At 46.7% G+C, this 27,125-nt stretch overlaps 3 protein-coding genes across 4 annotated transcripts; 1 reads left to right on the forward strand and 2 right to left on the reverse strand.

The window, feature by feature from the left end:
* Nucleotides 1-303: 303 nt before the first annotated feature.
* Nucleotides 304-16,997, forward strand: sugt1 (SGT1 homolog, MIS12 kinetochore complex assembly cochaperone). Of its 2 annotated transcripts, none has more exons than XM_028982006.1 (13): nt 304-419; nt 494-542; nt 804-891; nt 2,238-2,307; nt 2,429-2,499; nt 2,773-2,823; nt 8,447-8,475; nt 9,444-9,466; nt 9,865-9,961; nt 11,404-11,511; nt 14,879-14,969; nt 15,515-15,687; nt 16,560-16,997. In XM_028982006.1, exons 1-13 carry the CDS (start codon nt 400-402, stop codon nt 16,659-16,661), a joined length of 972 nt encoding a protein of 323 aa, XP_028837839.1. In that variant the 5' UTR covers nt 304-399; the 3' UTR covers nt 16,662-16,997. The 2 variants fall into 2 exon arrangements, with proteins under 2 accessions (XP_028837839.1, XP_028837840.1); XM_028982007.1 differs by having other exon boundaries at nt 9,447-9,466.
* A 591-nt stretch (nt 16,998-17,588) lies between these two features.
* LOC114790813 (leukocyte cell-derived chemotaxin 1-like) lies at nt 17,589-21,067 on the reverse strand. Its single transcript, XM_028981178.1, is given in 8 exon segments — nt 17,589-18,125; nt 19,048-19,151; nt 19,470-19,623; nt 19,980-20,093; nt 20,299-20,439; nt 20,590-20,618; nt 20,621-20,742; nt 20,811-21,067. Coding segments are annotated over 8 exon segments (948 nt in total). The 5' UTR covers nt 20,870-21,067; the 3' UTR covers nt 17,589-17,900.
* Nucleotides 21,068-23,373: 2,306 nt separating this feature from the next.
* Nucleotides 23,374-26,932, reverse strand: LOC114790296 (protocadherin-8-like). The gene is made up of 3 exons (XM_028980242.1): nt 24,443-26,932; nt 24,019-24,214; nt 23,374-23,928 (listed from the first exon to the last, which is right to left on the reverse strand). Exons 1-3 carry the CDS (start codon nt 26,726-26,728, stop codon nt 23,600-23,602), a joined length of 2,811 nt encoding a protein of 936 aa, XP_028836075.1. The 5' UTR covers nt 26,729-26,932; the 3' UTR covers nt 23,374-23,599.
* Between the last annotated feature and the right edge of the window lie 193 nt (nt 26,933-27,125).

Genomic DNA, 27,125 nt, shown 5'->3' on the forward strand with positions numbered 1-27,125 from the left:
TTGCCAGTCTTTTTGTGTAAGATGTGACACTCACCAAGCATTCTCACACATGCAGTCGTCTGTTTGAAAGACAAGCTCTCACTGCGTCATGGTGTACAAAACGCAGCGAGCGAAAGAAAATGCCTGGTTTTACTACGCGACCCTGACATGTCCACCTCTGCCTGGTCACATGTCTGTGCGTCAGGCACTCATTAACAGACAGGGCGCCTTTGTTGTGGAGGCCTCTCTCGTTTTTGTGGTAGTCCGCCAGGCCGCCAGATGGCGCTAGCGCTGGCCGGCGCACGGACACTCACGGATGTCCTCTCCACCCGCTTCCCGTCGGCGGCGCCTCGTCTCTGCCGCCCGCCCCCAGAACCTTCTAGACGGCGGCTGGAAGTGACGGGAGAGCCCGCGGCGCTCATGGCAGGCGAAAGGCTGGAGTGCGTAGCAAATTGGCGGGCGCCGCGCGGTGAGTGATCGGCCTGTTGTTGACTGACGTGTGTCGCTGTTGCAGGTGCTTTCCGGACGGAGTGATAGACGAGGAGCCCGGCAGAGCTCTTCAGGTGAGGGCGGCTTCTGTTACACGACGCGCATCGCGGCTGCACCTGCCGGTTTCTCTCTGTCTGTCTCTGTCTGTGGGTGTGTATGTACGTAAACTGTGCTGAAACTAGCATCGCGTCACCACACTATTCACCAATTTCACGTTTTAATACGGTGCCTGCTCAGTTTATACTTGAGGGGTGGAAATGGTTTTCGCTTCGCAAGAGGAGCTCGTCCTCGCAGGCTGTGGCTGTGACTTGAACGACGACGTTCTTTGGTTTCAGGAGCTGAACGAGGCCTTGGAGGAATCGCACGATGCAGAGCTGCTCTGCCAACGAGCCTATGCCCACCTTCTGCTCAAAAATTACAGTTGTGAGTAAATGTTGCTGAAACAAGGAGACTGGCAAACTGCAGCTTCACATGCATTTTATTTAAGATAAGATGATCCATTATTAGATCCACATTGTCACGGCAGAAAGTTGACTGTACAAGATAAGAGCAGCAAATAAACAAATTTATAGCATACATAATATGCTGACTGTATAATATAAAAAGTTCAATATACAAATAAATAGTCTGGGGGGAAAAAGTGGATGAGTGGGTTAAAATATCTGTATACAAATATATTTATATATGCTTTTATAATAGAATATATATATGTATGTGCACGTGTGTACAGAATGGATATGGATTGCACAAAAGGAAATGGAAATGGTGTCGTGTGTGTGTGTGTGTGTGTGTGTGTGTGTGTATATATACATGAAGGTGAGACTACAGGGGCAACATCTTACTCTTGTCTAAAGCTAACAATAGTATATCTTATCTTCTTCATAGGGCTGGGCGATTTTGCCTAAAAAAAAAAATTTTTGATTTTCGATTCGATTTTTGATTTTTTTTTTTCCCCCAATGCACTTAAAAAATGGCTGCAGACATCAGATAGAGTATCAAAAGTGCAACTTTATTGCTATGATTGTCCTCAAGAGTTAAAATGCATAGAATCCCAAAACAAAAAGTAAATGAGGCTCTGTCATTCAACAATGACATCGGCGAAATACTTGCGACTGGGGACATCTAATCTTGGGGGCATCTAATACTTTCAGCATGTGATTAAAGCCTCGCTTTTCGACAGAGTAAATTGGCAGCATGTCTGTGGCAATATAAAACGTGGTCGCCTCTGTAATCGCTTTGTAAAGCTGTCAGGAAGTGTAGTTTGCTTTTTAGCAGGTGTGCTAGAGGAGCCGTTTTCGCTACGGAGCCGGCTGCACCTCTCCCATTCTTCGGGATGTTTATTCCTCAGGTGCTGGAAAAGATTTGTTGTACTGCTGCTTCCAGTAGCAACAGCCTTGAAACATATTTTGCAGCAAGGCTTCGTCTGTTTTTCGTCTGCTGCATCAAAACAGTCCAAATGACGGAATTTGACGGAATGCCTTTCTTTGGAAGTAGTTCTCTGCTACATGCTGCCATGTTGTTTTGACTCGGTTTACTCGGGGCGGGGGCTGGCTCATATCGTGCTACGGTAACAAAAAAGGACGAAAAAACTATTGTGGCAAAAAACTTGAGTTTGCAAAATAAAAATCGTTTTAAACTACAAAATAGATTTTTTTTTCCCCAGCCCTACTTCTTCATGGCAGTATTACTAATTTGTGTTAAGTTTGTGTCCTTTAAATAATTGCTAGAATTACAATTGCGGTAACTACAGCTTGTTTGTGTCCATGTAGTTGCAGCTGATGATGCCAGAAAAGCCCAGCAGCTCCAGCCTGGACTTGCCCTTGCTTATTTGAGAATCGGGTGTGTAGAAGTTCTTTTAAGACATTAGGCCCTGCAGATCCTCCTTCCTGTATGTCCTGTAAGGTTGCAGGGGTTGTTAAACATGCTCTGTTTTTTCCCTTTCCTGTCCTCTCCCTTGCAGAATCGCAGAATACCATCTCAGCAACTTTGCAGCAGCACATGAGGCTCTCTTGGCTGGACACGAGCTTGACAGTAAGTGTTTGCATTTTGTTTACGTGTGTTATAGGGCACGTTTTATTACTTTATTATGATTATGGTGGTAAAATGTAATCAGTGAGTGAGTGTGTGTACACACAGTCACATGAATATGCAAATCATTTCAATTATCAGAAAATTATTATAAAGTTTCAGAGGTCATTGTTATGGGTGACCAGTGTATACAGTGTACTTACATTCTGTCCTAAATGCTTTAACTTGTGTTAAGTGTTTTTGGTGCTGATTTTTATTTTTTATTTTTTTTGCCAGGTTCAGATTCATCTTTAATATGGATTGCTCGTTGTGAGGAGAAGTTACAGAGTAAGTTTTATATAAACGCACTACTTTTTTTTTTTTTTTTTTTTTTTTCTCACTAAACCTCTTGCATGTCTACTGGTATTTACTTTTTTATTATTTATTTTTTTATGAAACCTTGGTTATTTTGTAATTTGCTATTCCAATATTGGTAAAACAATGCACTAAGCGTTTGTCAAAGGATATTAATGACTTAATTGGATAAAACTACAGAAATACACATACACATCTCTTCAAGATACAGATACAGTTTTGGCAACCTATGACCTTACACTATTAAACCATCCCCATGATTAGTGTGCAGCACTGCTCTTTGCACCAGTCCAAAGTGCTTTTAATTAGGGATGCACCGATCCGATATGTGTATCAGATATCGAGCAAATACTGATTAAAATAATTATCAGTTATCGGTAACAGCATGTCGATCTAAGAAATCAATCAAATTTTTTTTTTTTTTTTTTTTTTACATGCACAATCTACATCCTGTGAACACACTCTGTTTAAGCCACTTGTGAACATGGCAAGTGCCACAGCCCTCTGAAACCTTTTGCTTTGCCCGCCTGAAGATCAATCTTTCGCTGTACCCAGTGCTGCTCCACAAATTGCTGCAGACAATATTTGTGCCACGTTGACTGACGAACAGAAACAAAAGCATTGAGGCGGGATCCCAAATTAAGATAGAGGAGAGAACGGAATAGCATGAAATACATATAGACCTACTTTTCAATGAGGTATAATTATTATGTGGTGGTATCGTGAGGGTGGTGATGATACAATTAAATCACAATATATCGTAGAGGTGGGGGGCATAAGATCACAATATTTTATGTGCTGATTGTGGGTGTTAGATATTGTATTGATATCGGGACATCAAATATAAATATTTTTGTATACAAATTTAGTCCACCGGATGGTGCTCTCAAGCATTTTCTTTAGTCATGTCATCTGAGATGAGTGAGCATGCAGCTACAAACTCCACTCCTGTAGATGTTGCTGTGTGGCTGGGTACTTTGAATTACTGCCTGGCATTTCATTCAGTGAACTGTAGAATATCGCAATATGTACAGTATCGCAATATATCGTGATATTATTGTGACCAGTGTATCTGATACGTATCGTGAGATCCTTGCCAATACACACTCCTAGTGGTGATATTGTATCTTGTCCATTTGGTGGTGCTGTATAGCAGTATTATTTAGTGACGTAAGAGTCAGCATGCGGCTACCACCTCCACTCATGTAGATGGCGCTGTATGACTTGGTACTTGAACACCATTTGGGATTTCATGAAGGGTGAAATTGCAAAACATTATAAACCAAGCGATTGTCATTATGGCAACCTCTTCAACATGTAGACATAAATCAGGCAGTATGGACTTGGATAAAGGAAACCCAATTTGCAATCTATTTCTGTGAAATATACAGGCAACACAACCAATTAATGAGCTCATTGGAGCAGGAACCATCCGGATACAGTACAGCATAAACCAAAGCCTATTCACACAAATACGTATCCTGCAGGAATCGCTCGTGCATTTTATTAGTCAGGATTTCTTCCCCTATAACACTGTTGAATACGCAGTGTTCAGGTACATGGTCAACACCCTGGAGCTGCACAGTGCCAAGGATGTACGAGGCAGTTACACAAGTTGTATTAAAAAAAACAACTGGCTACTGGTTTTCTATGAGAACCATATTGGGAGTAACATCGCAGAGCTGCTGAAAGGGGCAGTGGAGGAAAAAAGCACCCTTGCAGCACAGCTTTCCGATATGCCACATTGTAAATGCTTTACTCACACATTGAGTTTAGCTACACACAGCACACGCTAAATTTACCATCAGGCACCTGATTACCGGGAAGGGTCAGAAGAATAAGCAGCTTTTTCAAACCCCACACTACAGCCAACCTTGTACTGGGTGGAAAAAATGTTTTATTTGCTGTTTTATTTTCTTTCATTTGCACTGTGTTAACTGAGAAGTGAAGTGATCGGCGTTGTGATACACTAAAAAAGTTGAGTTTAAATCTCAGTCCTCTACAAGCGCCACACCAGGCTTAGATAACTAACTAGAGAATTTCATTTTTTTATTTTCAATATCCTTTATTTTCAATAAAAAATGCATTGTATCTTCACATTTTTAGTGTCCGCTAGTTCAGAGAATAAAGATGCAAATATAATAGTTCAAATTCAGTTCTGAATTATTAATGTAATGTGATCAATCCACATTATACACAGCATCTTGCATTACAATATATCGCTATGTACAGTACAAACCAAAACCTTCTCATTCAATGTGTTTTCTTTATTTTCATGACCATTTACATTGGTAGATTCTCACTGAAGGCATCAAAACTATGAATGAACACATGTGAAGTTATGTACTTAACAAAAAAAGGTGAAATAGCTGAAAACATGTTTTATATTCTAATTTCTTCAAAATAGCCGCCCTTTGCTCTGATTACTGCTTTGCACAGTCTTGGCATTCTCTTGATGAGCTTCAAGAGGTCGTCACCTGAAATGGTTTTCCAACAGTCTTGAAGGAGTTCCCAGAGGTGTTTAGTACTTGTTGGCCCCTTTGCCTTCACTCTGCGGTCCAGCTCACCCCAAACCATCTCGATTGGCTTCAGGTCCGGTGTCTGTGGAGGCCAGGTCTCCACTTTTTTTTTTTAAGTACATAACTCCACATGCGTTCATTCGTAGTTTTGATGCCTTCAGTGAGAATCTACCAACGTAAATGGTCATGAAAATAAAGAAAACACATTGAATGAGAAGGTGAATCCAAACTTTTGGCCTGTACGGTATGTATTGCAGTATTGCAACATTGATATTATTGTATTGTGACCCATGTATCGTGATAATATCGTATCATGAGGTCCTTTCTGATTCCCACCACTAGAATATTGCAATTCTGTACCTATAGAGTGCACTGAAAATGTAAAAACAGGGCTGAAATGCAAGATGATCTGGGTGGATCCTTATCATTTTGGACATGTAACCAAAAAAGCTTGTTTACAAATATTTGTTATTTTAACATTTTGTATTATAGGGCTGCACGATTTGGGGAAAAAGACATATTGCGATTATTGAGATCAATATTACGATTGCGATGTGATAAAGGACACTTGCTTGTACATCAATGAAAAGTCGCATACTAATAGTGAAATGTTTAATTTCAAAGTGAAACATACAAACTACTTATAACAACCTGAAATGCCCAGTGCTTTCAAAATACAATATTCTACTAAATTAAATAATCACAAAAACTCTTTTACATTACTGTCGAACGACAAACCCTGGTAAGGCTAAACAACTGTTTTGATTATATTTGGCCATTATAAAATCCCGTATTATAGTTCTTACGTTTAACCAAAACGTTGTTTGGAGGCTGACTTAAACTCAGGGATGCATAGCTTTGCTAGCTTAGCTAAGGTTAAGATTTGTAAACTGAGGTGAATTTCTTTAGGAAACCTTCAAAGTTTGAGGAAAGTTAACTAAACAGCTAAGAACAGTCTAAATAGTTAATGCCTACGTTTAGCCAAAATGTTGTTTGGAGGCTGACTTGAACACAGGAATGCATAGCTTTGCTATCTTAGCCTAGCTTAGCTAAGGTCAAGACTTATAAATAAAAACGGGATTTTATAATGGCAAAATATATTCAAAACAATTGTCCAGCCTTACCTATGAAATGTAATCCCCCGGGATCTGGTTTGGAGCGTACAGCGGTTTGTACAGCCCCAAGCAGCACAAGAGTGAGGCATTTTTATGCACTTCTCTCCATAGACATGTATATGCTTCACGCCACAGCAGAGCCTCTCGCAATATGGCGGCGATGTTGACGTACGATGCAGCGCGTCATGCGGCGTCTAACCATATGTCTCCGAATCGAAAGTCATGTAACCAAACACGTCACATCTGACTGAGATGTGAGACGTGAGATGTCAGACTTCAGTCAGCTCGCAAACTTTGAGAGAATGGATCGGCAACATATCCGATCCAATCCATGTACTAATCATTTAAATTGCAGCTTTTTGCATTCATGTAATCGCACAGATTGAAATCGCGATTACGATTGTGATTAGATTAATCGTGCAGCACTAGTGTATAAGTATAAATATAATTTGGTGTAATTGTTATATTGTCTTTCAAGCACAGAAAACAGTCTTGTGTTTCCTTAAAATGTAAACGAATAAGTCTCCCCTCCACAATAAGACATTAAATACTGGTATTGAATCACATTTTCAGAAACATCTAGTGTAGTATATAAAATATTGACACTACATTTCCTATTATCATTGTGGGCCATGATAAGCTCATGGAACTGATCGGTCACAGCAGTTTTCTCTGGATACATATGATTGTTTTCAGGTTGCTTATTTCTCTATAAACAGGTGGGAATCAATTTCTTTTATATGGTAATAATTGCATATGTACATTGATCTGTGCTATTTTCTTCTTTATTTTTTTTAAAGTGCACACTGCCTGCGCACTTCTTAGTGGACATCACACCATTTAAATAGGTCACACTAAATGTGCTGTCATTCGAAAATGTATTTGTTCTTTTCTGGGGCAAATGTAATTAGTTTTTTTATTATCATTTGTTTATTAGGCCATCCAGTTCTCCAATTTGTTCAAAGGCTTGGGACCATGACATTTTAAGTGATGTATTTGTGTAATTTTTTTGGTCGAGCGGAGGCCTCTGTAACCATAATCTGTTCAGACAGTATGGTCAACTAAATTCCTCCCTCACTCAAATATTCTCTGCTTAAAAAATATTCTCTGTTTACATTTTGGTTATGACTAAATATGAAAACTATAGTTAGGTTCAGTTAACCGGTTGGGAGGTGTCCTTTATCTTTAAAGCCATTAAATCTTTAGGCGCTGCATTTGCCATGTATCTGCAGTGAAGTTCTTATACCAGAGACCCTCTTCCAGCTTTAGCTAGCAGTGTGCTTATTGTTTAGGAATCAGATCCCTTTCATGTTAAAAGTGACATTATTTACCAACGCTGTGTATGCCAGCTCCCACTGTTTTTGTGACTGCTCAGTGTAGATCAAAACTAGACGCATACTGTATGGGGATTTTTATTTATTTATTCATTCCCTTTCCCGGCTTCTTTTTTTTTTTTTTTTTTTTTTGCGACCTCATTTTCGACTCTATTAATGCAGCTGCTGTTTGTGCTGTTTATAAAAACACTCAATTATTTATTAGACATAACAGTTTAATCCAGAGGAAAAGGCAGAATTTACCTATGGAACTATGGAACCATAAACCGCTTTGTGGGTGTGTGTGTGTGGGGGGGGGGGGGCTGATTTGCTTTGCTTTGCTTTGCTTTGCTTTGCCCTTATCTCACTGTGACCTGTAGCCCTTTGTGCAGTAGTCAATGCGGGTAGAGGAATGGGAAGAGTGTAGTGCGGAACACTATCTTTGCCTAACAGTGTGCCAGCGTAAGCTTGTCTTCCTGGTAGCTTTTTTTTTTTTTTTGCTGAATTTAACTGCATTCAGAAACAGTCTCCACCAAATAACCATTTCCTCTCCTCTTGTTTCACCTCATGACCAGGGACCTCTGACACTTTCACTAACATAGAGGCAGCAGGGTTCACTCCTAATGACTTCATGTCTCTGTTTTAACAGCACACGCACACAATGGAGGCACAAAGACGGTAAGAGCCTTTTTTTTTTTTTTTTTTTTTTTTTTTTTTAAGAGCCACTTATACGTGAAAATAAATGATCATTTGCGGAATTAGTATAAATACAATTAATAATTTTTTATTTAAAAAATGCAATCATATCGCATCTTGAGCACATCGTTGTATCCCAATACAGTATATTTATCTCAATTTTACTAACTAATCTTTAATTCATTATTTAAAACATTATATGACAGAAAAAGGTTGCTTTAATTATCATGGAAGTGGTCATTATTTAATCAATTATTTAGACACTCAACCCTAATACATGAATGCACTTAAGTGTTCTGATGCCCAGATTTAATTTCTCTTTACCGGACATGGCATGGGATTATAAACCAGGGTGTTACCTTTTATTATTTCAAGAAAAAATAAACATGTTCTAATCTGTTTTTTAACTATCACATTTAATGCAAAATGTCCCCATGAGGTATATCTCTATCCCAGGGTCTCATCAGAACTGGAATACAGCTCCTTCTGCTGAACAGGAATGTTTTGAATTAAACTGTTAAAAAAAAGCAAAACTTCCATGCTGGAGAAAATTATGCAGAGCTAAATAAATTCAAATTGTCACCCATTAAAAAAAGCTGTTTACATTGCTGATGTTTTCCCCCAGTGCATTTCAGGAAACGTGGTGATACATGATTAAAATATGTGCCGGAATAATTATGCCAAGAATGTGCAAGTCCATGTCTAATGCATTTTAAGCATGATTAAGACAAGCTCTCTTACTTACTAGTGGCCATGTCCACCTGGGGGCGCTGTTGATCTCAGTATTGTTCCCAAACTCCTTGCAGTGTTTGATCGTGCTGCAGCTTGTCTAAAGTGCATTTTAACCTTTTTACTGACACAGTACTTGTTTTTGGGAGTGTTTTTGTTTTTTGTGCCTTTCATGGTCATAAAGTAACGTTTTTCTCTTCAAAATTCTTTTTCCCTCACAGCAGACGCCAACTCCGCATGTCAAGTAAGTACTGCAGTGCTGCTGTCCCGAGCTTTGCGCCCTACAGTGCTGCATGCTGCAGACGCAGCGTCTGGCTTAAGAGTGTTTGTGTGCCTTGAATTCGAAAAGGAAAGCTCCTGAACAAAGGCTGGTGGAGCCGCAGTGCATCCAAATTTGTGCTCCAGTTTAGAGTCCCTGCATAAACTCTCGCTCCAACGTCCTCTTTATCGTGCTGCTGGCTTCTTCACTGAGTTATTGTTGGAAAAAAGCCTTGGCTCAGAGCAAAGCATCTGCTCTGTCTGTTTGTTCAAACTTATTTATGGTGTCCTAACGCAACAAAAAATGGGATGTAAAATGGTATTGCTGGAGAAATGTCTATTTTTACTATAAGCCATGACCACAGATCATCTCTGTCCCTTCAGGCATGATTGGTATCAGACGGAGTCACAGGTCATTGTTACAATCATGGTAAAAAATGCCAGGGATGAGGACGTCCGTGTCAAGTTTGAGGAGAAAGAGGTAAACACGTTTTTAAAACTCATTATGGGAGCAAGACTGCCTTTACTTGGATTCTGCTTCACCATATATATATTTTTTTAATCTTTTAGAAGTTTTTTTTTGCTCATCACCTAGTCTTAATAATGTGCATTAAAAGGATTTTATGCAACTTTGAAAATGTACAGAAAAGAATGTATGTACATTTACAGTCATCTACATCTGGAACACAGCAGGTAATTTCATAATTATTACTAGGTGACATTAATAATGACTCCTTACAACATAAAGGGTCACTTTTCTGATACTAGACTAAATATGCTTTTAGTCTGTGAGTAGGTTTACTTACTTTACAAGTGTTGAACTTGTGACACGGCCAACTCAGAGTGAAATTATTTTTAAATATGAAAATAATTAGACTTTTTGAAGGGAGGTCTTATGTTTAAAAACTATTGCATTTTTTTTATATACATTGATTTTGAACGTGCATGATTCTTGTGCTTACACATCACTTTCAATTCACTTTAAATTAACATATTCAAAGTGCTTATGAATATTGGCTATATGTAATATATTTCTTTGAAGCGTTTTCCATCTGTGCCTACAAACAGCAGATTTTAATATTTTTTTTAAACTGCGAGGTGGCAGGCCATGAGCGTTTTGGTCTGAGCGCACCCTCGGATGAATCAAGACTGGCATTTCACTGGCAGTGACAGCCGCTAATGCACCACAAGACGCCACGGTGCTGGCATTACGCGTGCCTGATACGCACTGCGTATGATAAAAGGGCGGTGCAGATGAGGGGGCAGCAGCTTTAAAGGACTGAAAATAACAGAACCCATCCACCACCTCCCATTCATCGCTTCCTTTCACCTCTTCCTACCCTACCCCCCCCCCCCCCCCCCCCCCCCCAAACAACAAAAAAGGAATCAAAGTGTAGGCCACTGTTTGATCTGCTCTATAAATTAATTAGTGAAATTGTGAGTTTTGTGTTACCATTTGGTTTCAAATGAGATGGAGATGAGATGAAATATGAATGCTGTTTATCTGGGGGATCTGCCCGCGGGCTTGTGCCGATCCCACGCTGGGGCCCGTCAGCGGTAATGAAGGGGCCGCACCGGGTCCCCAGCGGCCCACGCCTTCCTCCCCGTTATTAGCTGCCAGGGAGATCGGATAAGGCAGAGCAGAGTTCCCCCTCCGCTCTCGCCATGGGGCTCCTTAGCTGGCAGCAGCCCCCCTGCGCCACGCTTGGGGACAGTAAACACAGCCGCAGGCTCTGGCAAACATAGCTTGCAGCTACCGGCCCTCAGCCCACCTCCGCCAGAATCTGTAGAAGAGACAAGCTTTCAATTGAATTTATTTAAAAATACAGAAAAAACTGACTTTGCAGATGGCGGTTTAGATTCTCTGCACTGAAACGAACCAATTCGTCTGCATGAATGCCCTCTGCTTTGTATTTTGGACAGTTTATGGTGGCTTTAAAGCTTCCATCTGGAGAAGACAACTGCCTCAAACTCCATCTCCTGCACCCTGTAGTCCCGGAACAGAGCACCTACAGGATCCTCTCCACCAAGGTCAGTTCCATACTCACGCCGTCTCAACCGAGACGTGCTGTTCTGTTCCAATATATAATAAGGAATTTGGTAATTGCACTATTTGACCCATTCATATTCAAGCATAAACCAAATTTGGTGACATTAAACAACACGCTGTGTACACAATGTAGGTCCTGTGCGGTGACTGTTCGATACTGTAGCTGCACACAGCGAGGTTCATCACCCTGCTTCTCCTCACTGCCACCCCCCCTCCTGACTCGGCAGTAAATCTGGGTGCCGATGCGGCGACACTCCACATGTTTAAAATTCACATTGCTCTTTTTTTTTTCTTTTTTTTTTATCTCAGCTCCCGGGCCTCTGGAGGATGTTCTAACTTTTAATACGGGCTTTCCGTCCCGTTAAGAACAATTCCGCGTGCCGCACTCGTGCGCGTCCAATCGCCTTTGTTCATGTGATCACTTCTCATTTGAAGTTTGCCCCCATGACAGACTTTCCAAAAAGGAGAAACAGGAAGACACGATCGTGACTTTGTGTTTGCACTTACGCACACTTACAGGCCATTAGCGCCTGGCTACTCTGATGCTAACGAGTTGCATTTGAGGATTTAATTGCCTCTCAGCAGGGCGGGTCGTCACAGGCAGGGTTCATTGGCTGCTAATGAGGGGCATTTCACCGTTTTCAATCTGGGAATTAATGAGCGAAATAAGGAGCGCCGGAGCCTGGCCGCCCGCTCATAAAAGAGACCAGCGGCAACTTTGCCAGCGTTTTTGGGCAGCATGTCACGCGGCCAGGGTCCCGTCGGAAGCACGCTCGTCTTAAATTGATGAGATTGTCTGAATCGGCTCGGAGACGGCAGAGCGGGCAGGGACTCGAATGAAACTTAATGAGCAGGCAGCTCGTAAAAAGCCTTTCCGTGTTTCGGTGGGCACTGGGGCGGGGCCGCGGTGTAGCTTTCGGTCCACCTCTCCCGCGCCGTCCTTGGGGGAGGGCAGGTAACGGTGGAGGAGGGTACGTGCAGCAGATGAGTTCGTTCCCTGAACTGACCCTGTAGTGCGACACGCCACCCGCTTCCCCCCTTCTTCCTCCCACCCCCTCTCTCCTCAGCCATATTTTATTAGACACTCATTTTAACCAGGTTGGACGTTTTAAATGTTAAACAGTTTCAGAACACCTGCCTCTAAATAATTCAGCGCGTAAGAAAAAGCAGAGCCATATTTCAGGGGCGCCGTTTTTACATTAAAACGCGGCCCGCTGCCGTCTGGAAGCCGGCCGTTTCGTTTTAGACAAGAAATTAACGTGCTTCTGGGCCAAAAATATCCACACTTGTTGCCAAGGAAGCAGAGTCCGCCTAATCAGCCGATGTGGAACTGTGGTATCAATCAAATATTATACCGTTTTGATTGGTTTTATATATACAAGTGTCTATATATGTGTCTCTATATATAGACACTTGTTTCTTGAGTAATTACCCGTTATGACTCATATCATTTTACCAGGCGCAGGTTCCATGACCGCGACATGTCTGTCATTATAATTAGGAGCAATATGACCACTGGTTTAGAGTTGATATTATTTAGAGCGTATTTTTAGAATTTTGCAAGAAATGTTTGAGTGTTTTCAAGCGCTGTGAAATCTCATTAAATTGCCGGAGCAGTATGCCTGCGTCTGGAATTCGGGAGACCACGTTCCCAACCACCCAGCATTCCACGGGTGTATGTGTAGGGGAACCTGACAAGGCGTCTATTTGAGGGTCTGACTGGGTGGGGTTGGTGGGGGAGGGGAGAGCTCAGGTCCTCTCCTTACCCAGCTCCGCCAACCCCCCCCCCCCCCCCCCCCCCCCCCCTTTCCCCGTCTTCTCCGGGTGGCTGAGCTTGCACCTTCACAAAGCCCCGTTTGTTCATCGGTCCACAGGGTTCCTCAGGAGCACCAGGCTCTGCAGACGGACTCCGTGTTCGTGCTGACAGCGAGGTGTTTCACCCCAAATCATGGAGAGTTGAACAGTTTTGTCAGAGCAGCTCCTGCATTCTGAGGTTCCAGACCAATTCTCACTTAATGCTGTTCATGCCACCATGCTCACTTTCTCTCTCGCTGCCAGAAGTTTGTGGGTGTAATTTCCTCGTGCCGCCGTTGTCTTGGGACCAGGATGTAAACAAATCAGCCTTTGTCCCGTAAAGCTTTTAACACCCTGGTGGCATCTTTTCAGGAAGTTGACAAACTTGCCCCATTCCGTGACCCACTTAACCTCCTCAGAAAGTGCCAGGTCCGTGCGTGCTGCCGAGAGTGGCAGCTGACCCCACCAGGCATGCCCGCCGGGATGCCAGGATGACGGCGAAGCAATTACCGGCTGCCGGATCCGCCACGACACAAGGACACCGCCGCCGCCGAGTCATTTCCCCTCGCAACTAAACGAGTGGCCCGAGACGCCTTTCCAATTTCCACGCCTGTCACCGCCGCCTGATTTATTTATTCCCCTTAATGCCGGGCTCATAATCCGCAGAACAACCACTATCGCGCATGGGGCCGGAATTTATTTATTTGCACATTTTCATTTATTTATTAGTAAGAAGCCGCTGCACAGTAAGTCAGCAGCAACTAATAAATGTGATGGTGACAGCGGTAGCTTTCTTCTTGGGCTTCTTCCTCCTACTCCTCCTCTTCTTTGGCAGCTCGGTGGGTTTATGTGGCACCCCAGGGTCCTAATGGCACTGTCAGGCGTCAGAACGGAAGCCCGTCAGGAAAGCTCCCCAGTTGTCCCATGCCTGTCATGTGCTTTAAAGGCAGCCACAGCAGATGTTGGAGGCAGATGAATGTTGTATAGCCCACGGAAAGAGAAGAAGATAGAGAGGGAGAATCGGGTATGGGGGTGGGGGTGGAGACTCGACAGCCTATCAGCACTGACGGACGCCTCGTGCGCCGCCACTGCTGCCACAAAAAAACGATTTCTCTCTCTCCTTTTTCACCCACTTTAGCAGAGATGCTGCAGCTGAGCTCCTCATCCTCTCCTCAGGCTGCATGCCAGTTGACAGCCGCGCCTCTGTAGTCACCCAGGCACCGCCGAGCGGAATAATTACTCCGGAGCCCCTGGTCCGCTGTTAATTTCGTTTAGGCCTGGGATGAAGCCAGAGCACCTGACCTAAAAGGTCAAAAGGCCGCAGTTGCGTTCATGCATGCAAATGCGCCAACTCGTTTTCGCAGCGATGATCCCTGGGATCGGCTCCCAGTTGTGGGCATCGCTCATGAATGAAAGATTCCGCATCAGGAAGCCAGGCAGAAATGTTCCTTAATGGCGCCGACACCTGTGCACCCCCCCACTTTTTTGGAGAGCACTTTCGTGTCCCGCGATTCTCGTGTCAGAAGGGTTCATCTTCTCTTTCTCTCCCTCCAGATTGAGATTAAGATGAAGAAGACGGAGGCCATCCGGTGGGAGAAGCTGGAAGGGGAGGGCGTGCTGCCCGACGTCAAGCACTTCACTCAGAGTCAGTCTCAGCCAGCGCCGCCCGACTCGTGCACACGTTACTCCGCTTAAAAGCTGACAAGCGTGTCACGCTTTGTCACACTGTGAGGAAGGGCAGCCTGTTAAGTGCAGTTTGAAAGCCTGGTAATCTCATCTCTGGCCTCAGCGCCGCGCTCGGCGAGGCTCCAGCGATCGTGCCGCCACTAACCGCGCGGTGGAATGTCGCGCGTATTAATGCCTCGCGTTGAACATTGGCCACTATGTAAATCACATGTTTACCGCTGCTGGTGCCGCGGTTTTAACCTGCATTTTAATTTGAAAACCAGTGCCGAACATGCACACAATCTGCGCTTTATTTCAGGAATTTCGATTAACGATTCACTGCACGTGACAATAGCAAACACCGACTATGAATTCTAAAAAAAAAAAAAATCATTAGTAAATATTAAGAGTTGCACAATGATGATGCAATATAGCGCACTCTCTCATGAATCATTGCTTAAATACACTAAGACAGCATATCTCAAGTCATTGAATTTTCGAATTAATATCGCACCTCTGTTCCAGATTCGTACCCATCATCGTCTCACTACACACGTAACTGGGACAAGGTGGTGGGCGAAATCAAAGAGGAGGAAAAGAAAGAAAATCTGGAGGGCGACGCCGCGCTCAACAAGCTGTTCCAACAAATCTACTCCGACGGCTCTGACGAGGTCAAGCGTGCCATGAACAAGTCTTTCGTAAGAGAATCTCATCTCTCCTAATTGATCAGACGTTGGCTTTTGAGTGGCCGACATTGCTCCTTCATGTGTCTACAATTTCAATGAAGTTGTGTTGTCATTTGAAAAAAACGTTGCAACGTTACCCTCCAGACCAAGCCATAAAAATTTTATGAACCTGGACTAGAATATGGACCACATGTTCTGGCCTTTTGCAGATGAAATGAAGGGACTTTTTTTTTTTTTTTTTTTTTTCGAATAATTATGACCGATTTCGGACCGGTATAACTCCATAGAGTTTTCATTAGCTTACTTTGATAGTTTGTTACATTTACAACATTTATCAGACGCCCTTATCCAGAGCGACTTACAATCAGTAGTTACAGGGACAGTCTCCCTGGAGCAACTTAGGGTTAAGTGTCTTGCTCAGGGACACAATGGCAGTAAGTGGGATTCGAACCCGGGTCTTCTGGTTCATAGGCGAGTGTGTTACCCACTAGGCTACTACCACCCTATGACACCTCTATGCCATGTATGTAGAGTAGGTATTTATTAACCACTGTAGATCGTGTGGTGTTACGTTACACAAAAATCGATTTTCGCTTTGTGGTTTGTTTTTGGTCCAGAGGGCTAATAGGAACAAAACTTTTATATAGTCTTTCTTTTCTTTATTGACCAGCAAGTTATGGCTCTTATTAAGTGCATCAAAATTGCTACAACATATTAATAAAATATTATATTATCTCAGGTGAATAACTAGGGCCTAATATAGCCAATAGATCAATAGTTTGAAAGAAGAAATGGTGTGTGATTTTGAAAGATCTGGTGTTTCCTATACATCCCTCGTCTCTGTTCGTTACCATACATCTTTTATTTCTTCATCATTCTTTCAGACGGAGTCAGGTGGTACAGTACTCAGCACCAACTGGACAGACGTGGGCAAGCGGACGGTCGAGATGAACCCGCCGGAGGATGTAGAGTGGAAGAAGTATTGAGGGCCCCGCCCACAATCCTGTGGCCCATTCACTCTTCCTGCCTTATAAAGGTTCTCCAAAAAACACTTTTTTTTTTTTTTTTTTTTTTTTCCCCCCCTTCTTCTTCTTCCACATGCTTTTCTCCTCTACACGTTTTGACCACCGTCTGAGTGAATATAGAAATCCAGCATACAATTCCAGAAGGTTTTCTGTTTGTTTTTCCAGAAAACCCTTTTTTGGTATCCATTCATCCATTTTTTTCCCCTTCAGGAGTAAATGTACACATTTTTACAATGTACTTAATGCAATCTCCAATATATGAACTGAACAGTGTGTAAATAAATTTTTCTGTCACCATCTTTGGCTGGTGTTTACTTATTAATTACATGAACAATCATAAATTCCATGCAAATAGCTACCAAAACCGCACACGTGACGTTGCTTTTAAGTGTTAAAAAGCTTAAGAACCTGTACCTGCATTTATCTTTGATATGAATTTCATGAGTTCATATTCAGACTGCAAATAATTATACTGAAGCAGAAGTGTCACATTGAGCCAAGCTTTCAGATCAGGTGCATTTTTCTTTTCTTTTTTTTTTCCCTGCTGTCAGACATCGCGTAAACATTCAGGAGAATTTGCCAGAAAACAGTTCAGAGGAGCCTTTGATAGTAGGTTAAGTGCAGAATTTCATCTGGAGGCCTGATCAAAAGAGAGGTTTTGTGGCCCGGGTTAGTTTTAACCATCTTTTCTCCCCCGCTTAAAGCTCATCTCCAACATCAAAAGGAGCTAGGGCAGTGTGCATTATGGGTAGGATCTCGTCATAAAGAGACTCTGCTAAATTAACCCCCAAAGAGCTCCCATTTAAACTACAGTGGGCTCCTTTTGTCTCCAACTATCGAGCAAGAAACCGTTATGTACGTATAATTCATCCTGTTAAAATCTGAAAATTTGGTGATCAGACATTTATTGCAATTAAAACAACTGTTAAAAGGATATTTAATATATTTCAAATGCATCCTACACTAAAATGCAATGTAGTTCCAAACGTATTTACATCAGGAAAAATCAAAGGATTGTTACCTTGCAATATGGATAGAATAAAAAAATTGAAATCTGTTTACATGTCGATTTCAGTAAAACAGTCTAGACATGGACAATCCTGATTAATATAAATAAACTTCCATCTCATGATGACCCCGATCAGCCTGTAAACGGGCGTCGGTCAGAAGAAGACATCTCCGTCATGGCGTCCCCCGGCTTCAGACGAGGCCCAGGATGCGCGCCACCCACCAGTTACAGGGCATGATGACGCGGCACGCCACCCTGCAGCCCTGGTAATGGTATGGCCACGGCTCGTACCCGCCCAGGGGCTCGCAGATGCGCTGGCACTGGGTGTAGCTCCTCCGGCACTCTGTGCAGCAAATGCCCTGGTGGTCCAGCATGGGGTCGAAGGTCATGGTGCCCTCTTCACCCTCCAAGCCGCGCTGTGAGATAAAAAAAAAAGAAAAAAAAAAGCTATTATTATTATTGGTATTGAGCCATTTCAGCTATTTTGCATATTTTGCTGGTTCCATTCTTCCTTTTGGGAGTCTGTTATAGACTTAAGATATCTAAGCAAATGTGTGCCCTAGTTTTCTTTTACTGAGGGCAGGGGCTTGAGGATTAAGAAGGGATTGGGAGCTTTGGGAAGAGATGGGGGATTTTGGGAAAAGCAGTGGCGGGGAGGGGGAGCAAACACAAAGCCTGGGAGGGTGAATAAGGGGTGTACTGAAAAGGGTCTGTGAGAATAGAAGTGGGGTGACCAGTATGGCCTCTAGGTCTGACCCCACATCTGCCACTTGTCCCACAGCTGCCTGGTGTGTCTGAGTCTGGAACAGGGAGAATCACTAATGCATGTAGATACACGGCCAAGTAGGGGCATTTAGAAATGTTTTTTTCCATGGAAAAAGGCATTAAATGGGTTGATATCTTACAAAAAAGTTGATATCTTACTAATATTTTCTATATTACTATTTAATGTTATCTTTCTTTGTGTTGTTTTTTTTGTTTTTAATATCTGCTGCCTAGATAAATTCATTCCAGCATCGGAGCTCTGCTGCCTATTTCTGGCTGCAATGTTCGGCACACAATTAATGTATTTATGAGGTGATTAACTATTCATGCATTGAAAGGAAATGGATGAGAAAACAAACAACCTGATCATGCGAATACATTCAGGAGGGAACGGACGAGTCGAGGTGGCGACAGCACATGCGCATATTTATTTACTTATTTATTTATTTTTTAAACGTGTTTCTGTGCACGTTAATGCCTGCTCGGATTTAACAAGCCGCTCTGCATAACAGCTCCAGTATGTTGAGTAATTTATATTATCGCCCTTTTGGCCGCGGGCTAGAACCGACTTACGTGGTACGGGTTCTCGGGGTTGAATGGAGTTTCTTCCTCCTCGTTCCTGGGCCGTGTGGCCTGTCTCCTGGCCCGGGGCACGGCCCTCTTTTTCTTCTGTCCACCTCCATTAGAGATTAAAGCGCATCAGTACATTCACAGCATTTGGCAGACGCTCTTACTTCCATAAGTGCTTTAAAAGATCCGTCATTGAGATCCCTCGTTTGGTTCTCTCGGAAACTTTCTTTTGGGCCTTCATTCATTCTGCTGATGCTTTTATTCACTCCGTAATTACAGGGTCGGACCCCCGGAGCGGCGGGGGTTAAGTGTGTGCTTACAGGGAAGAATGGCACTAACTGGATGTGAACGGGCGGGGTTTGAACCGGTAATTGGACACCCTGGCTAACACTCTTCAGCGAAGGGCTCAGGAAAGAGATCGGTACCATTGGGGTAGATGGGACGCAGCCAGAAGATGGGCAGGTCTCCGCAGAGGTCCAGGATCTTCGCGCTCAGGAAGCTGTTGTCCTTCAGGGGCTGCTCAGACGCCACCCAGATCAGGGACTCCTCCTCGAACTTGGCCGGCATGATCTCGTCTTCCTGGAAGAGCCACCAAATGTTACACGTCACACGTTCCACGCTTTCTGCGGGTAATGCGGGACCTCTCGCGGAGCCTGTCAGGAGATCAGTGCTTCATGCACCCCGCTGCAGGTAATGGAAGGAAACCTCTCCGCTCCCCTCACAATGAGAGCATTCATCCGTTTCACACACGCCACCGACAGCACCACCCTTATCTGCTCGCTGCAGCTCGCAACACATGAATATTCACGCCGCCATTTGCCGAAGGAGCGCGTCTGGGGCCTGATCTGGGGACCGGGGGAAGCGGAGTGGGCGGCGGCTGTGGTGCGACCGCGCCCCCAGCTCGCCACGTACCTTGTGCGTGATGCTGCACCTACCAGGTCGAAGGTCAGCGAGTCCTTGTTAAGACCATCGATTTCGGGGAGGTGACCCTTGGCCTGAGTCTTGATGTAGCACTTCTCTCCGCCAGAAAAGCGGATGGCGGTGATGCCCTGTTGAGAAAAAGGTCGCCGATGCATGAACGTGTTCGTTTTGTGCGAGATGCTGGTGTTCTTTACGTAGAGATGACTAGTGAACAGGCGGAGAACCAGAAGACAGACGACGGATTTAAAACTACGGAACGCTGCTAAGCGTGTACTCCTGATGGAAACTGCTACTATGGTCGTCCGCTGGTCATCATTTAGGACCTTGACGTACAATGTGGAAGTCGTGGACCTCCACGGCCTCGTCGTTTCCGCTCCCGGTCCGGAACCGCTCCAGGTTATTTCCCGGGTCGATCTCCATCGAGCCTTCCTCCACCTTCCCATTGATGCTCATGCTGTAGTGGACGTTGTAGACCTGGCGAGAAAAACCAAAACGCTGCTCACCGCACTGCACCAGTAGGGGGCGCCGGAGAGCCCACGCCACGGACGGACCACGGTTCGAGTGAAATTTAAACACCGACATTTATAAAGAAGGAGCCAGTAGAGCTGAGATCTGGGCCCTTACGTGCTCGTCGTCCACGTTCCAGAAGTAAACGCCCCGGCGGCCCCGAACAGCAGCAGCGCCGCTCCGGCGACCAGGACCGCGGCCGCGACCCTCAGCAGGCGCCCCGCTCCGGCCGCCTGGCACCCCGCGGGCTCCTGCGGAGGGTCACACTCCCTTCAGTCCCGCTCTCCTCCCGTTCAAAACGCCTCGCACACGTCGGCGTACTTACAGGGGACGCGGACCGCGGAGAGTCCTCCGGTCCGGCCAGCGCGATGGGCACTTTCTCCGACGTCGCTGCCATGCCTGGAACGGCCCGAATGCTGCTGCTGCTGCTGCTGCTGCGTGGAAAGTTGGGTTAGAGACCCCCACTGTCCGGCCTGGCGAGGGAGGGGTGGTGGAGGAGAAGATTCTTCCTCTCCTTTCAGCCTCAGGACCACACCCACTTCGTTCTGGAGGCTCCAGCCTGCTGCATGCAGCGAGGGAGCCAATTCTGGCCTAATCAGCTCTGCTGCTGAAATTATTCTAGGTACACACACACCAGTACAAGTATACACACACACACCAGTACAAGTATACACAGGTACACACACACCAGTATAAGTATACACAGGTATACACACACCAGTACAAGTATACACAGGTATACACACACCAGTACAAGTATACACAGGTATACACACACCAGTACAAGTATACACAGGTATACACACACCTGTACAAGTATACACAGGTATACACACACCAGTACAAGTATACACAGGTATACACACACCAGTACAGATATACACAGGTATACACACACCAGTACAAGTATATACAGGTATACACACACCAGTACAAGTATACACAGGTATACACACACCAGTACAAGTATACACAGGTATACACACACCAGTACAGATATACACAGGTATACACACACCAGTACAAGTATACACAGGTATACACACACCAGTACAGATATACACAGGTATACACACACCAGTACAAGTATACACAGGTATACACACACCAGTACAGATATACACAGGTATACACACACCAGTACAAGTATACACAGGTATACACACACCAGTACACACATACACAGGTATACACACACCAGTACAAGTATACACAGGTATACACACACCAGTACAGATATACACAGGTATACACACACCAGTACAGATATACACAGGTATACACACACCAGTACAAGTATACACAGGTATACACACACCAGTACAAGTATACACAGGTATACACACACCAGTACAGATATACACAGGTATACACACACCAGTACAAGTATACACAGGTATACACACACCAGTACAGGTATACACACACCAGTACAGGTTCGACACACCTTCTCATTCAATGTGTTTTCTTTATTTTCATGACCATTTACGTTGGTAGATTCTCACTGAAGGCATCAAAACTATGAATAAACACATGTGGAGTTATGTACTTAACAAAAAGTGGAGACCTGACCTCCACAGTCACCGAACCTGAACCCAATCGAGATGGTTTGGTGTGAGCTGGACCGCAGAGTGAAGGTAAAGGGGCCAACAAGTGCTAAACACCTCTGGGAACTCCTTCAAGACTGTTGGAAAACCATTTCAGGTGACGACCTCTTGAAGCTCATCGAGAGAATGCCAAGAGTGTGCAAAGCAGTAATCAGAGCAAAGGGCGGATATTTTGAAGAAACTAGAATATAAAACATCTTCAGTTATTTCAGTTTTTTTTGATAAGTACATAACTACATGTGTTCATTCATAGCTTTGATGCCTTCAGTGAGAATCTACCAACATAAATGGTCATGGAAATAAAGAAAACACATTGAATGAGAAGGTGTGTCCAGGCTTTTGGCCCGTACTGTACAATTAATGGCGTATCTGGAACCAGCATCCTGGGTGCCAAATAAAGAATATTCCCCGACGTTTCAGACTGTCGGCCTGCTTCCGTCCATTTTTGCTGTGATCTCAGCCTGCTGTTGGCTGCTTGACGTTCATTTCCACTTCAGATGCACGTGGCGAGCATGGAAATCCCATCAGGATTACGGTTTTTGACACGTTCCAGCGGCAGGCTGGCTGGGACGGATTTTCGACAAAGGGCAGTCTGCAGTGGTCTTGATTTCCCTCCAGGAACCCAGAAATTCTTTCACACTCGGGTGACGATGCTGGCCTGTTTGCTGAAATGCAGACCTGGTTTAAATGACTGGGGGGGGGGGGGGGGTCTTCTCGTATCTACACACATGCCATTCCCAACGCTAGGGCCATTTAGAACGTCGATTTTTTTTTTGGAGAGGACACAACTAAAAAGCATTAAATAGACATCAAGTAGGTGAAACGTCCTGTCTTAACATTATTGATCTTGGAAATGTCCGTTACTGATGGAATATCTACGGAACTTTATTAGCAACATAAGTCTTATTGGTCTGGAGTTCTAAAGGAATTACATGTTTGTTAATCAATGTTTGTTAATCCTTCTTTTCCAACCATTTTTAATTCAGAGTTTTCGTGATTACATCAACACAAAGTTTGTCACTTTAAAAGCTTCGTTCGTTTTTTAATGGTCTTTATTTAAAAAAAAAAAAAAAAAGCAATAAAACTGGCCACGTTCACACTCGTCGAGTATCTGCTGCATGTGCTGGATTTTGAACTGAATTCCTTCCCTGTTCTGGAACAACAGTGACCTGTAGAGGGGTACCAGAGGGGTGGGTTGGTGTGTAGGTGCGCTAAAAGCGCCCCCTGCTGTCCGGACGTGGAAGACTCGAGGACAATGACGTCACCACACAGTCGCACCGTGTTCATGTTTTATTTCCAATATAATGATAGAAAGTTGAGCAAACGTCTGGCATTCAAATAGACTTCGAACAACTTTTTATACATAAACTTAAATTCAGGGTGATTTATTTAAATATTAAAACATGCCTTTAAAATAAAGCAGCGCACTTTTTTAATCTCTTCATTTCCATCGTATAAAAATAAAACTCTGTATTTACAAAGACGGACTTCCTATGTACACGGTGGCGGTCGACGCAGGGCTACACGTCGTCGCCCGCGCCCGGCGCGTACACGGGGATGCTGACGTCACGCGGCGGGGACACCAGCATGTAGTCGTACTCGCGGTGCAGCACCTTCTCGTACACGCTCTGCAGCCCCACGGTCTTGGGGATGTGCGCCTGGTAGTAGTTCTCCCGCGGCAGCGACGCCGTGCTGGAGAAGGTGGAGAGGTGCTGCTGCTGCTGCTGCTGGTGGTGGGCGTTGGAGTGGGCGTGGGTCGGACCCACGGCGTGCGCCCTCACCGCCGTGGGGCTCCAGCAGCGGTCAGAGTGGCCGAGGATCTTGCATTCGCTGGTGCAGGCCCACAGTCCTGGAGGAGAAAGTAAATCGGCGGGTGAAGTGACGCGCAAGGCGGCCGGGAGCGCGTCCGTGACGCGATGCGACGTGGCGCGACACTTACCGTTCTGCGCGACGTCCTTCTTCACGCCGTCGCCGCTGGTGTCCGAGTCGCTGTCGTTGAAGTCGCTGTCCCCTTTGCCGCTGTCCTTCCCGCTGAACTGCGGGTCCCGGGCGCAGATCGTGGTGAACGAGTTGCCTTTCCACACGGTGACGGGCCGCACCCCCTCTTTCCCGTACCCGGGCAGCGTGGAGTACCCCTGCAGAGTAAATCACGGTTAATCACACGTCGCGGCTTCTATTCACACAGACGTACCTGGCTGGTAGTGGCCTATATACCAGAAGACCCAGGTTCAAATCCCCCTTACTACCATTGTGTCCCTGAGCAAGACACTTAACCCTGAGTGTCTCCAGGGGGGGACTGTCCCTGTAACTACTGATTGTAAGTCGCCCTGGATAAGGGAGTCTGATAAATGCTGTAAATGTACCTCGATCTTGGCTCCGCGGATCTTGCTCGGCGGCTCGTAGACGTGGCACGTGGCGTCGGCCCCGTCCTGCGTGGAAATGGAGCACGTCTCGCCGGCCGTCTGCAGGGACCCCCCGTGGGCGTCGGGCTTCTTGCTCTTGCGCCGGTTGCACGTGGTCGCGATGAGGATGATGGCGAGCAGCAGGAGGGTGCAGCTTCCCGCCAGGACGCAGATGATGACGACGGACAGGTCCCACTCGGCGTGGTGCGTGGAGACGGCGCGGCCGCCGGGGGGCGCCCCCGCGACCACGGCGAAGTGGATGGTGGCCGTGGAGGTCAGGGAGGGCCTGCCGTTGTCGCCCACGGCCACCGTGACGCTCAGGTCGCCGTCCGCGTCGTGGCCGAGCTCGCGGTTCAGGTACACCTCCCCGCTGGCCGCGTCGATGGAGAAGACGGCCGCGTCGCCCGCCGTGATCTTGTACGACAGCTCCGAGTTGACGCCCTCGTCCGCGTCGCGCGCCACCACCTGCGTCACGACGTAGCCCGCGGGCGCGCGCCTGGGCAGCGTCACCTCCGCGCTGCCGTTGGTGAGGAGCGGCTGCGTGATGGCGGGCGCGTTGTCGTTCTGGTCCACGATCGTCAGGCGCACGCTCGCGCTGCCGTGGAGCGGCGGCGAGCCCCCGTCGCTCGCGTGCACGCGCAGCTCGAGGCGCTTCAGGACCTCGTAGTTGAAGCTGCGCAGCGCGTAAAGCGCGCCGGTGGCCGGGTCCAGCGACACGAAGGTCGCCAGCGGCGCGCCCATGACGTAGGCGTCCGCGAGCCTGTAGGTGACCTTGCCGTTGTGCGCCCAGTCGGGGTCCCGCGCCTCCACGGTGGCGATGTGGGAGCCGGGCGCGTTGTTCTCCGCCAGCGCCACGTCGTACGTCGCCTGGCCGAAGGCGGGCGCGTTGTCGTTCTCGTCGCTAAGCCGGATGGTGTAGTGCGTGACGGCGCGGAACGGCGGCGAGCCCAGGTCCTCGGCCACCACCGTCAGGTTGTACTCGGCGATGCTCTCGCGGTCCAGCGGCGCCGTGGTGACGATCATGTGACTGTCCTCGTACGCCTGCTGCAGCCGGAAGTGCTCGTGGCCGTGCAGGGCGCAGCGGACGCGGCCGTTGGCGCCCGAGTCTCGGTCCGCGGTGCTGACGAGCGCCACGAAGCTGTCCTTGGCGGCCGCCTCGGTGATGTAGGCGATGCCCGCCGTGATGGAGGTCATGGGGGTGATGCTGATCTCGGGCGCGTTGTCGTTCACGTCCCGCACGCGGACGACGACCTTGCAGGAGGTCGGGCTCGGGCCGGGTCCCAGGTCCGACGCCTGCACGTCGAACTCGTACGTCTTCTTGCTCTCGTAGTCGACCGGGCTCTCCAGGGTGACGCGTCCGGACCTGCGGTCCACTTTGAACAGCTGCCGGATCTCCGAGGGCACCTGCGCGCCGAAGCCGTACACCACCTCCCCGTTCGGACCCTCGTCCGGGTCCGCCGCGTTCAGGTCCAGCAGCAGGGTCCCCACCGGCGCGTCCTCGGGCAGCTCCACCGAGTAGCTGCTGCGCTCGAACGCCGGGCTGTTGTCGTTGTAGTCCTTCACCGTGACGCTGACTCGGGTGGATCCCGAGCGGGGCGGGGTCCCGCCGTCCGTGGCCACCAGCTCCAGCGCGTAGGACGCCTGCGTCTCCCGGTCCAGCTCCTTCATCAGCACCAGCTCCGCGTACTTCACCCCGTCCGCCCGGCTCAGCACGTCGATGGTGAAGTGGCTGTTGACCGAGATCTGGTAGCTCTGGATGTAGTTGGAGCCCACGTCCTCGTCCACGGCCACGTCCAGGGGGACGCGCGTGCCCACCGCCGTGTTCTCGGACATCTCGAGCGTGGACTCCTTCCTGGGGAACTCGGGCGAGTGGTCGTTGATGTCCTTCACCTCCACCTCCACGTGGATCAGCCTGAACTGTTCTTTGGAGAAGCTGACGACGTCGAACGCGACCAGGCACTGGACGGCGCGCCCGCAGATCTTCTCCCGGTCGATGCGCTCGCCGATGGTCAGCTGGCCGTCGCTCTCCCGCAGCCGGACGGAGGAGGAGTTGAACTGCTTCATCATCCGGAAGGTCGCCTTGGCGGACGCGTCCTTGGCCAGGTGTCCGATCACGGTGGCCGGGGCGTCCTCCTCGTACGTCTGGTACTTCACGGTCCTGCCGTCGGTGGCGGCCGGCAGGAGAAGCAGGGCGCACGGCAAGGTGAAGAGCAGCATCGTCCCGTGCGCGCCGCGCGTGTCCGTCATGGTTAAATCCTGCGTCACGAAGCTCGAAAACTCGTCAAAATATCTAGATATTAAAATTATATATATATAAACACACAAGCAAGTTTTATTCTCGGCGAGAATTTAACGTCTGGGTTTCTGCGAAGCCTGCATGAACGATGCGCGCTCTCGCGTGCGTGCGTGCGTGCGTGTGTGAGGCTGCGCGCGCGCGCGTCTGTGCGAATCATTCCACGCAACTCGAGAGCTCGGCGGTGGCGGGGAGGTTTTATACTGAGCCGCATGCAAATGAGATCGAGCGTGACCAATCCCCGCTTTGAATAGAGGTTCCCTCCAGCACAGGAACACGTTCCAGTCCGCTTTATACAAGTCCCCTCCTGTCCGATGGCGCAGAACTCGGCGCCAAACGCCACTTTACGCA

This window comes from Denticeps clupeoides, chromosome 5 (genome assembly GCF_900700375.1).
Source record: "Denticeps clupeoides chromosome 5, fDenClu1.1, whole genome shotgun sequence".
Taxonomy (NCBI): domain Eukaryota; kingdom Metazoa; phylum Chordata; class Actinopteri; order Clupeiformes; family Denticipitidae; genus Denticeps; species Denticeps clupeoides.

Excerpts from the sequence above, each read along its gene's own strand:
- sugt1 (XM_028982006.1), top strand. The coding sequence starts at position 400 with ATGGCAGGCGAAAGGCTGGA. Across the intron at positions 8,476-9,443 it reads ACAATGGAGGCACAAAGACG|CAGACGCCAACTCCGCATGT; the intron begins GTAAGAGCCTTT and ends TTTCCCTCACAG. Across the intron at positions 15,688-16,559 it reads GTGCCATGAACAAGTCTTTC|ACGGAGTCAGGTGGTACAGT; the intron begins GTAAGAGAATCT and ends TCATTCTTTCAG.
- LOC114790296 (XM_028980242.1), bottom strand. The coding sequence starts at position 26,728 with ATGACGGACACGCGCGGCGCGCACGGGACGATGCTGCTCTTCACCTTG. Across the intron at positions 24,215-24,442 it reads TCCGCGGAGCCAAGATCGAG|GGGTACTCCACGCTGCCCGG; the intron begins GTACATTTACAG and ends TTTACTCTGCAG. Across the intron at positions 23,929-24,018 it reads GAAGGACGTCGCGCAGAACG|GACTGTGGGCCTGCACCAGC; the intron begins GTAAGTGTCGCG and ends TTTCTCCTCCAG.